General features: G+C 36.8%; 1 protein-coding gene across 1 annotated transcript in view; it reads left to right on the forward strand.

The window, feature by feature from the left end:
* The window catches only part of MARCHF9 (membrane associated ring-CH-type finger 9), a 67,578-nt gene extending 56,022 nt beyond the window's left edge, over positions 1–11,556 (forward strand). Inside the window, exon 5 of the mRNA XM_053455782.1 lies at positions 10,471–11,556. Within this exon, the coding sequence (XP_053311757.1) occupies positions 10,471–10,799 (329 nt within the window). The 3' untranslated portion in view covers positions 10,800–11,556. The remainder of the gene's footprint in view (positions 1–10,470) is intronic.
* Positions 11,557–12,619: the final 1,063 nt, after the last annotated feature.

Consider the following 12,619-nt stretch of genomic DNA (forward strand, 5'->3'; position numbering starts at 1 on the left):
CTAGGCTGCAACTCGGCCTGTACTAGTATTTGAACTTACATTATGAATACAATATGGGCATATCATAAACGCACCAACAATGTCACAGTTATGATTTTATATGTTTGGATAAAGGGCTTGCTAGTTTGTTGCCTGCATTGACAAGTCAACCATGATACAGCTACTGATATCATGAAATTATCCACGAAAGCAGTGGAATATTCTGAACTAGCCTCGCCTGACCTGGCAGCCTGCAGATACCATAATGTTCTTGTCTCCATTGTTAAGTAGTTTTCTGTTGCCATCAGCATCCAAGCTTTACATCCCCCTAGTGATGTGTGACATCATGCTTGATCATCACACATTTATCAGTTTAATGATTCAGAACTATCTGAAAATAACATGGCTCCCAGGACCTTTAAATCTACTTAAACACTAATTACTGTGTTAAAGTAGGGTTCAAAATGAAAACTTAAACACAGAGGGTAATATAAGATACTGCCCTTTCTAACAAATGTAAAGTATGAACAGATTACGAGTCAGAGACATCTAAATCTGCTCGCCGACCCTTCTGTAAAGAATGGTGGCCTTATCTGCAGAGAACCTTTGTTACTGTAATAATTAAAAAAGCTATTGCGGGAAATAAGCTACAAACCACATAACTGAAAGTCATACATCATTTTGTAATATACGGTATTAATAGTCACACCAAATTCTTTTAACAGAATAAATAGAACATTTTTTCACAGACTTCCAGTATGTAATAAAATAGAAATAAACACCCAATTTACTTGGTTTCCTTTTTGTGTGTTTAACTTTTAGTGATTATTAAATGTGAAGAAAATGGTGCGAATTATATTTATTTTTTTCCTTATAAGATAGGCTCTTTGTACAGCTTTCCCCCATATTGTATGGGCCTTTTATGTATAACAAAGCATGTCGGACGTCATTCCTGAATGTGAATTGAACACTTTGTCATTAGTATGTCAGGTTACTATTATTATAATACAACCGTATATTGTATTAAAAATGATAAGGAATTTAGATGTGGCTATAATTATGTCCTTATTTAAATTGCCTGGATCTGCCTTTATGATGTCAGTGTAGCTTATACATTTATATCGATTTGAGATTTTATACTAAGTTACGCAATTCCCCTTGTACCCTTAATTGCCTACTAAAATTAAAAAGCTTAACGGTGTTTGGGTTTCCATTTTTAATATTATTTGCTTACATTTGTGTCCATGTTTGGCAACACAGGTTTAATATTACTATATAGGGACATTTCCCAAACATTTAACTGTCAATTATCTAATAATTATAATTTTTTACATAGCACTTTTTCTGCATTTTTTAAAGCTACTTAATTTTCCCATTACTAATAATGAAAAACAGAGATAGAGATTAAAAAAAACCTGTCCCATGCCATAACTGTAGCCACACTACATACTAATAAATGTGTGCCATACTGGCAATTTTTAATATTGAAATATATTCGGGGGCTCAGAACATAGAGCTCAGGGGCCAAGCCTGGACAAGTGGCCCAGTAGTATAGAGGCTGAAATGTGATTTACCAGACCCAACCCCTAGAGACCTGTCCATTTTGTGAGTTGAATGCTCTTCTGATGGCAAATGTTAGTGAATTTCCAGGCCTTTTTTTTCTTGTGTAGACAATATTAATGTCTGTTGCATAATATAGATGGCTCTATTTGTGTTTTGTTTCCTTTGGAATGGTGACCACTCGTGCATCTCACCTGTCTCCTGCCCTATGTGATGGAAGGCATAAACAGTAGTAGAAAATTAAATCAAAATTCCCCTAGGTGGTATGTATGAGGTGAAGTCCATCTATTGCACTCTTTGAGATCCAGAAGGATGGACGATGAAACTCTGTGTCTGCCCCCTTGGCACTGCAAAGGATGCAACTCATAAATAATAGACGTTTGTTACTTTAGAAGCCATCCAGCGATGGTAAACAAAGCCATCGAGTCCTCATTTTCAACAAGAAGAAACGGGCCTTCCAAACATAAATAATATATGTAACGTATACATAATGAAAAACAAAACGACCAATAAATATAAATAAACCCAACAGAAATAGTTTAATTTGTGCGTGTGCGGAATCCTGCATATGCCTCTTTCCCCTGCTCCCAGCCGCTTGACTGTCAGCTCCAGCTCTGGTTCGACAAGGGTTATAGAGGGGCTATCCCCCCTCAGCCCAACCCACATAATTTAACTCCACCCAGTTATTAGGATGCAGATTAAATCACCAACACCACTATACACCCTAGGGATGCGGTAGATACATTTGCGGCACAGCTTAAAGGATACTGTCATTTTTTGTCTATTTAAAACAATACTAAATAGTGCTCCTGGGTTAAATGTGTGCTAAAGTGAATCATTCTAGGTCCAAAACAGTAATAGTATGGATAGACTGCCAAAATACACACACATACACATACATATACTGCCCTTACAAATACCTGCCCATACAGATATACGTACACGTTCAGGCTTGCACTGACACACAAACATACTGACTCACACTTGTCCTTGCAGCCACACACTTACTTACCCTTAGACACACATTCCCTAATATACAAACACACTCTTATCTCACTCCTTTCGCCCCATTTGTCTTCTTTCTCTTCCCTTTCTCACTGTCTCTTTCCTCATATCCTGGCACTCGGCATCAATTGCCTGCATGAATCGCAGTGCCTGGTACTAACACCGTCCCTCGTGGTTGCCGGGTGCAATGCGCCTCTCACACCTGCCTTAGCACGGCCCTGCCGACACCCTCAAACCCACAGTCGAGTCCTGAGGCACTGGAAGTACTGGAGCAATCTCCAAGATCCCTGGACTGTCCTGTGAAAAATGGAAACTACGATATGTTCACAGTAGAAAATACATTTACAAGCATACCCCACATTATTGTACACAATGGGTTCAGAGCATGAATGTAAACTGAAAATGTACTTAAAGTGAAGCACAACCCTTTTTCACTTATTAATGCATGTACAGCACTGCGATCATCAGGTCATTTCCACCACAAAACACACAAAAGACAAACTGATGTAATGGCATCATACTTGTATGTGTCCATTCTCACAATGTACATAAATAGAGGAATGGTTGTACTGTAAGTATGTACTTACTCGCAATTGTGCTTAAAGTGAAGGTACTTAAAGCAGGTTATGCCCGTATAGAGTAACAAGGATCCACACAATTCACATTGTCGTTCCTTCCACAAGAAATGTGTTTCTTCCATCTGTGATAGGAGTCATAGAGAAGAGGGAAATGTGGTATAGAGAATGTCACAACTTATTTGTCACTTGTGCAATTTTGTTGTCTACTAAAAACTTCCTCTTTTTATCCTTTAGCTATATTTTATATTTATTACAGGCTTATAGCTACTTTAGATATATATGTTTTAATATTCTTGATCCGTTATGGCCTGCAATCGCTGGAAGGAGTCATTTTTTTCCATTCTGACTCACATTTCTACTGAGGCTCATATCCTGTAGCCTCAGAGTATGACCTCTAGTAGCTGAACCTTTGCTTCCATGAAAAATGTTTCCCTTCTGTATATTCTTAAAAAAACCTTTTGTACTGAGATGCAAAAAGCACAATTCCTCTCCCATTCGTTTGAGGCTATTGATCAAATTATATAAAAACTCTTACTGCAAATGAGTATCCATTAAGTAAGATATCATACCTAGTGAACTACAGTCTACCAGGGAATTGTAGCACATCAACAGCGATAGCTCAACAGATTCCTGGCCTTTATCATAATCTGAGAAAAGAAAAAATGTCGGTGCGCTAAGCTAGTCACAGGCTCAAATAATACAAATGAGTAAAATGAGGCCTACCAAACAGGTGTAAGCATGCTGCAAGAAACAGTGTATTGGCTGTACAATGTATACAAGAAACAAAAACTTTATAAACTGCTTTGTGTGCCCACTATGTAGGAGGTGAGAGTAGGTTCTCACCCTATTGAGAGTGTGCCTTGACGTGGCGGGTGAGCTTAATTATGCTTTGGCCAATTCATATAACCAAAACCTCTCATTTACATTATGTTTATATATTTGTTGCCAACTTTATTAGGGTAAGAAGCGCAGACAGTTTTTGTTCCTTTATCATAATCTACCAGTTGATATATGATAAGATCATGGCGCGAACAAGGGAAGCAATTGTGCGTGTGCCAGGCTGCATGATCTCGGCACCAGTTTGGGTGTAAAAAGCATGAAATCCAGAGTCGTTCTGCTTGTTGTGTTCAAAAGAACACAAGAACCGAACAATATTTATCTTCAGCAGCATGCTATAGACAGTGTCTAGCGGTTATTATTGCTTAATGAAGTATGACAGTTGTAGTTCTCAGTGGATTTGGGAGACAGGTTTAAACATTTTAAACGACATGCACACTTTAAACGATGGCAGAATTCTTATAATAAATGTTAGCAGGCCCATAATACTGGGTAATGGAAATTGTTTTTAGCAATTAAAAAAACTAATGTTTTCGCTTTATTAGGTTAACAACTCCATTGCTCACTATCCTGGTATCTTCAGTGACAAGCTTTTAAACATTCTAGTGGTAAACACAACTTCATCGCATTTTACTGCATGCAAATCAGTGCACACTTTCCTATTTTACAGGAGTAAGAAAATGAGACGTCTGTCTCATTCCCACCCCTCATGGCTGTTTCTACTGAAGCTGGCAGCATACTCAAGGGAGGACAGTATACTGCCCTAAACAGTCTGGAACACATGGCCAAAGAAATAGATTTATAAATAATACAAAAATGAAAACATAGGTGCCCAAACACTTTGTACATCTCACAGTAGAAATATGAAAAAAAAATAAAAAAACCCCACAGAATTTCAAAAATAATAAAAAATAATGCACTATGTAAAGAAGCATTTTGCTCTCCTATAAAAAAAAATACCTGCCTGCGGCATATTATTTTATTCAGTTATATTATTATATTCAGGTGATGCTTCTTAACATAAATCAGTTTTTTTTCCATTAGTGGCTTGTGGAAGAAATCCAAAGTAAAATTGCAAACATTTAGCTTTTCTATTATTTGTTTCTGGTTTTTGACATATTGTTGATACAAAATGATAGACCTATACATACAAAGAGTATCAAAAGAGCCCTGTCTGCCCTTGAAAAGCAATATATAAACTGAACAAAAATATGGCTAAAAGAAAAAGCTTCAGGAGGAAACCCTACAATGTACTAAGCAAGGCAATATCTGTAGGGGTGTATATATATATATATATATATATATATATATATATTGTAAGTGATAATAAGTAGCTTTTAAATATTGCAAATGCATGTGTGATTATTACAAAGTAGATCTCAGGCCGTTGTGAATCGAGATTATGAAATGCAAAGTTACAGGCATTTTTATGGCACAAATAACAAAATAAACCTGCATTACAGTATACGGGCAATAAAAGTTAAACCTAAGTGTGGTTTATGTGAAAGTAGATAATGTAGCCTCTTCAAATGTGTTTCCTAATCATAGAAAAGCTTTTTAAGATTTTTACTATTTATAATTTAACCAGCATGCCATTTGAAATGTTACATTTAAAAAGACAGAATAACTGTAAAACCTTGGTAACGCATTGGTAACTTACCCTGGGCTTAGCCTTAGGCCCCTCAGCGGCCGCCGTGATATGAAGTCATACCCAGTGCTCTGTGTCCTAGAGACAAGCAGTGCCTTGCTATTTATCCTATGTCGGTTGTGCCCACTCAGCACAGTCCTACACAGTGTTAATGGGGTCAGTTGGGGAGATCAGAGATCTGCCTTGTAAGCAGCTCATTGAGCAGAGGCACAGCAGGGCGACTGGATACGCCACTGCGGGTAGACATAAAGACCAGTGGGTCCCCAGAAGAGGTTTAATCAGATTTACACTGTACATCTGTTGCTGGATTTTTGTTCCAAGATTGCCTTCCAAACTAGCAATAGCAGAATTGTTAACTGAGTTCTAAGTGAGTTACAAATTAACCTGGATGTCTCTGCCTATTGTTAGTACAGACACCTTATAAATAAATGAATAATAATAATCATTGTTATCGCATTTGTAGGCCCAGGTAGCCTAGGCAGCCGAACGGCTAAATGAGAACCCCCTCTTGTTTCTGATGTTTCTATTTTCTATTCTACCTATATCATGCCCACAATGTCTTTCAATAACATTATTCTGAAGTTAACTTCCTAGTATTTGTGCACATGATGTAAATCGAGACCTGTGTATGAATCATAGATAGTAATTTAGTCTATCATTTAATTATTTTTTTACAGTGGGAAAGAGGAGGGCCAGCCCTAGGGTTTTTAGGGCTTTACCTCCTGCTTGCACTTGTTTAGTAAAATAGGAAAGATGTTTTTGACAGCGCCCCCCAAATACTTACTTACTCGCCATTGTCCCTGTACAGTAAGGCCATCCGCTCATGATAGTGCGCTCTATAACTGATTGTTGTCAAGTACAAAAAATATTAGAGATTACTTTAAACCAAATTTATTTTGCATTTGTACCACTTGACTCACACAGTCTAATGTGGGGCATAAAATTGATTGTAACAGGGCTAAGATTACGCAGTGGCCTTCATCAAATCTTAGTATTTCAGCATGCGTCAGTAACATTATTAACCCCTTGGACAGATAAATGTTTTCTTCCGTAAATAAGCATTTATATAGAGCTCTAATTAGCTGGCTTCTGCATTTCTTTACCCAGCGCAGGAATCAAGATCAATTTATAGAGCCAGACTAATTAATTGGCTCAGACGTTTTCATTGCAGGTGCAAGCGAGGCTAAAATCATCACAGAAGCCTTTGTTTTCCTAATATCATGATAAACCAGAGACGTAACAGAAAATATCATCAATAAGAACAAATATAAGTTATGGGAATTGGCTTTTATTTGTATCTCTGGTACTTTAGTGGAATCCAGAGACATCCGCAGTGAGGTATAGATGCCAGGTGCTTTCTGATGTGATCTGTCACTTTCCCGTACCATTCACGTTAATGCTCATCATGCTTAAAACCTCCCTCCCAGCATCTTAAATAGCCGGAGACATTTATTTAAGGGGTGTGGTTAAAGGCGTGGTTAAGTGGCGGTTTTTACCATGACTTTAGTGCGAATGATTGACCTATTGATTTATTTAAATGAATGAAGAATGTAGTTTGTGCAAATTCTTTTATAAACATATCATGCTTATTATTTACTTAAACATTATTGTGACTTTTGAGGCTGTAGATAATCGTGATACACTGGTATCCAACAAACATTCCAAGCTCCTAGAAAAGAAGGAGCCTGGGAATTTAAAGGATAGAGGGCTTAAATCCCAAAAGAAGATCTGGTCCTCCTGACACTTCAGCCGTAGTTATGTTTTGGAAGAATTATGTCTCCACTTTACATTTACCCTCCTTTTATTGGAAGTTGAAAGCATTAGAAAGAGAGTTGAGGTCATGGAAGTAATTTCTACACAACCCAGCTATATAAAATAGTCTTCAAACCAAATACCTCTCAATTACCTTGATCGAAAAATCCAAATGGGCAAGTTGGAGGCAGCTGTGACAGACCTATTTAATAATAGTCATATTGGTGAATGTGACAAGTTAAGATTAAAAAGGTGGCTTAGTTGCCGCTGTTACCATATTCATTACAAAGTAAGATATACCTAAGGCATTTTTAGAAATAAACAACCAAGTTCACCAAATACGGGTATTTTGGGTGGAGACGAAATGTAAGATACAAGTTAATTTTGTAAGTTACATTTATCTCCAGAGGGTTATTTCCCATAATATATACTAAACATGTAATTTAAGATAAATATGTTCAATATGCTGTTTGTCTAAATAAAAAATTACATTTTAAAGATTTTAATATTGAGAGTTGGAGGTTAAAACTTGTTCACTGATGCCCATAGTGCAAAAATAGTACATTTTTTACAATTACCTAAATGAAAGCATGTTCAACAGTCTGTTGTTTTAATGAATATGTATCGTAAGTGTTATCCTGACAAAATGCTGTGTTTGGAGCCCTTGTGAGTTGGACATCTCTGTACCTGGGGTTGGGCAGTTTCCGGCATGCTCACAGGAAAGAGCTGTCAGGATGGAGGTCAGGCCCAGCTAGGCGACCGATAGCAGCCCTAAAAAATTGCAGACAATGGGCTTAATGTGAATTATCCATATTCAGCACCAGTAGGGGCCACACATAAAGTTAATTGAAGGAATAAGTCACGGTGTAAACCCTGCTTAAAGCCTATGGTAAACTAGACATCCTGTTGGCTATATGTGGAATTGCAAGTAAAATACACCCAAGAAGAAAAAAAAACTAACTTTCTTGCAGTTCATTCATTAAAAATCATATGTGTATTTAAGCAAAATAATGTTAAATGCGTTTGGTAGACGTAGCATGGATATTTACCAGGCAACACATTATCCGTATGTGCTCCTCACTAGTCTAGTTCTCGGCACGTCCCCTTGTTGAGGTATTATCAAAGAGATGGGTCAGAAACATTATGCAAGTGATTCTGCTACCTAAATGAAGTTGTAATTTATGGCAGTAAAGCAATTTTCTGGGTAGCTGATTACTGCATGAAATTTTAATTAGATGGCCATTGGGATGTTTGCATAGTGATTTCACTTCCAGTAAAACTGCAGGAAAGATACTGATTGTAGGTTTGTAGAGTGTGGAGGATATTTCTGCTGTCGGGCATGTTTGGGGAATCCAGCTTAACTTTCCACATGCAAATTAAAGGGGAAGGCACGTAATACAGCTGTTTTTCAGAAAGAGTGCTTTAACATATTAGTACAATTATTAGTCTTATACACATATGTTTGGTAAATTTTACACTTTCAACTCATAATTTTTGTGTTATTTTAATACAATAAGACAAGGGAAAAGCTCACATAATCATTATTAATATTTTTTACATCAAGTTTTCTATCCTGTATTTCACTTTACTTGTAGAGTACCACAAGGGAGAACTGGGACCTTCAGCCCTGGGGGGGGGGCAATTTTAGCTGTGTGGCTCAGTAATAAAGCGCCACATTTGATAGAAAACACACTCAACATGCTCTGTTCGGTCCTGTCCAAAGCACATTTATACTAAAATCACTGCCCAGAAAAAAACAGCACAAAAAGCATCCTGTTGGGCTGTTGCCAAAAGTCCTTGATACTGGAGACCCTCTGGTGGCTAGATGTGGAACTGCAAATAAAACCCCAAATAAATTAATTAGTAGCCTAAAATTGTTAAGCTGGATTGTTCCACTGCCCCCGTAAACTGTCCCATTGGTGTTTCATGTATACAGAAGAGCTCTGAAGCAAATGGTGAAAGTGGTGAAATCACCATGTCAAACAACAGAATGTTCATATATTAATTCCATTGTGTCCTGCTGTAGTCTTTGCTACCTTATCCTTGTGGTAGCTTGAGGGTGCTTTCATCAACAATCGGATGTAGTGTAATACAGCGATACAGAGCTCGTTACATGGCCTTGTGGGGTATAGAAGTTGCTTCCTCCTGCAACTTTCTGTAGAAGCCTATGGTGGACAAATAGTGATTTCTTTGTGTGGAAAACTAATAAACAAATCTATTAAATATCATAGAAAGAGTAATAGTTGAAATAGTCCATAAAAGGTTTAATTTTGTGTGGTGGCTTCTGATATGCTTTTTATTTCCATATGTTTCTTTAGTGTATTTGCTATTGAAAGCATCAAGATGTCAAACATAATATTACATTTTAATGGTTAAATAAAAAAAATTAAGGCATGTGTAAGTTGAGTTGTATATTTACTCACAATCACAATTCTTTTTTTTCTTATTCCTGTTTAAGTTCTATAAAATAAGTTTTACTTTTTGCTTAGAAATAAAGTTTTCTTGTTCCTATATAATACTTGCAGTAAGTGTGGTAAAGGAACCATTGTATTAAAATATTGCCTGTTTTAACATCACAGAAATCCTTTTAATAATTAAAGACTGCAGCTGTGCTGCACCTTATTTTTTGTTTCTCAGTCATATCAAATGTTAAGGCAGACGTCTGGTCCTCTGCATACTGCATGCAACTGCATACAGGTCCTCTGGATAAAAGGCAGATATCTGTAGCTCATGGTGGGGGTTAACTCTGGTCAACAAATCTGATCAACAAACTTCAATATTAGTCTCAGGATACAAAAAGGCTGTAAACTCTTGCTGTAGAGTTTTGCATATTTAAAGGTAGTTTAAGGTAACATCGGTAAGCAGGACACTGAGAATTTATAATGAACAAAATTTGCTTGTGAAGTCTGTCTATAGTAGAAGGAGGGCTAGGGTGTACATGGTATTAAGTCCTGGAAGTTAGAGTAAAGTTTAAGTAAATTTGAGTGAAAGGTCATTAAGTAGAAGTCATGAACGAGAAAGAAAGTGTTTAGAAATAAAGGCAGACATGTCTCTATTTGTTCTCTTTGGTCATAGTCTAATAGAATTATTTCTGTTCTTTCATTTGATCAGGTCTGATTATCCACGAGGGCTCATCGGTTTATCGGATATTCAAGAGATGGCAAGCTGTGAATCAACAGTGGAAAGTTCTAAACTATGATAAAACTAAGGACCTTGGGGAACCTTTAAGTGGGACTACTAAGCTTGGGGGAAGGAATTCACGGACGAACCATTCCTCTCACAATGACAGAGGACCCGGGCGGAGCCAGCGGGTTAGGACTATTTTAAACCATCACTGTGGCTATACTATCCTACACATCCTCAGCCACCTGCGGCCTAATGAACATCGAAATAGCTCAAACTCCAACAGAGAGGTGGTGATGAGAGTGACAACCGTATGAGGAAAAATCCTGATTTTCAGCAGGAATGCAGGCACCGCTGTACTAAACTAGCTCCTAATGACATCACCATTAAATGGTATAAAAAAAGGGAGAAGATAGAGCTTTGCTTTCTTGGGGAACACAAAAAGTTCCATGCCCCTATTCCATTATGAGTAGGCCTTTCAATGCATTCTGGCCAACCTTGTTAATATATGCCCTGATTTTTATTTTGTAGAAATTGGGCCATCCTTTTTGTCACACAATACTTTTGCTGTGCGTCTTATCGATTACAGAATAACCCAACCTCAAGCAGAGATGAGGGTATAGGGTTCCCTTATGAAAAATGTTATTGTTTCAAAGAAATCCCACTTGATCCATTTCCTTTTGAGCACATCGAAAGCACAAGCCAGCGTTTAAAAACAAAAAAAACAACCAAGTCTTAACATTTTTACCTCAGTTTATTAAATGACAAAACAACAACACAATAAATCACAAGAGAGAAATTCAAACATACCTTTAAAAGTTTTTAAAAAAATATTGTAAGAATTGCATTAAGTAAAAAAAAAGGTTAAACTATACAAAGGAAAAAGACTATAAAATGGTTCAGATGTTTCTAAGTGATGAATAGGTGCAATAAAAAATTTTTACGGCAAAATGGGATCTTTGCAATAAGACGCTTGTACTTTCCCTGGTTTTACATTTTTTGCATGAGTAAATGTACATTTTTTTCCTCTCTTCTCCCTGCGGGAGGATAAAGAAAAAAATATTTATATGCAAATTGTCTCCAACTACATTTCTTTATTTCTTCTTTTCTTACTCACATCTTGGGATGTAAAAGTACAGATATCAAATGTATCTTGTAATTATAACCTAGGTGTGCCCATATACATATAAATATATATGTAAGTATTTGGTATGAAATGTTCTGACTTTGGGTACACGCCTAATCATAGGGTGTTTTTAGTGTTCTAATCCCAGAACTTCAATACACCAACAAAAAAGGAGTGTAAAAATCAAAATAACGTTTGAGTGTTATATACTAATAATAATGTGAGACAGAAGATCCATTGATTCAGATGGTGCAAATTGTTTTTCCAAATTGTTTTCCAATTGCTCAAGAAAACCCGACAGTGTTAGCGGGTAGATGCACTTGTCATCAACCTGCTAATTCTGTCAGATTTTACTGTTTTAGCTTGTGACTCCATTATACGTCACCCCTAATGTATTTCACCTACGATTAGCTGATCTCAGTTTATTCATACAACTGGTTAATAGCCACTAAATTCATTGCCCCTTTTTCAGTTGGATACTTTAAAAAATCTCAGCTAATCTGGTAAAGAAAAAAAGACAAAGGTCATCTATATATAAATATATAAAGTGTGTTTCAGAGGGGTATTACCAATACTTCAAGAGCAGACGGACAGTAGTTATGTTTAGCGTGTACACACTAAATTGCAGTTTGAGCTGGAAGTTTATCTCGTAAATTCATTGCGTTGTTAAGGGCCAGTTGTCTCTCTTGCAAAAAAGAGCTGCCTTTTACTGAATTAGTGAGATGAAATTTGAAGAAATCTGAATGAATTAATCCTGAGTAATGTATTTCTGATTCAGAAGTCTTTGCAGGTGAAATCGGGTTTTCGTTAGGAACATGAAATGTTTTATGTCATTGCTGCTTATCTACAAAACATACCCACTTGTGATGATTAAAGGATGTTGAGGCGGATCTGCGAAGATGTTTTGAAGACAGAAGATAACTAAATTCATAAAATCAAAACATAGAAACTGAGAAACCCTTCTGCTTTTTGTCTGTTAAGAATTTACCATTTAACACAAGATCTAGCAAA

The sequence above is a fragment of the Spea bombifrons genome, chromosome 2 (genome assembly GCF_027358695.1).
Source record: "Spea bombifrons isolate aSpeBom1 chromosome 2, aSpeBom1.2.pri, whole genome shotgun sequence".
NCBI classification, from domain to species: domain Eukaryota; kingdom Metazoa; phylum Chordata; class Amphibia; order Anura; family Pelobatidae; genus Spea; species Spea bombifrons.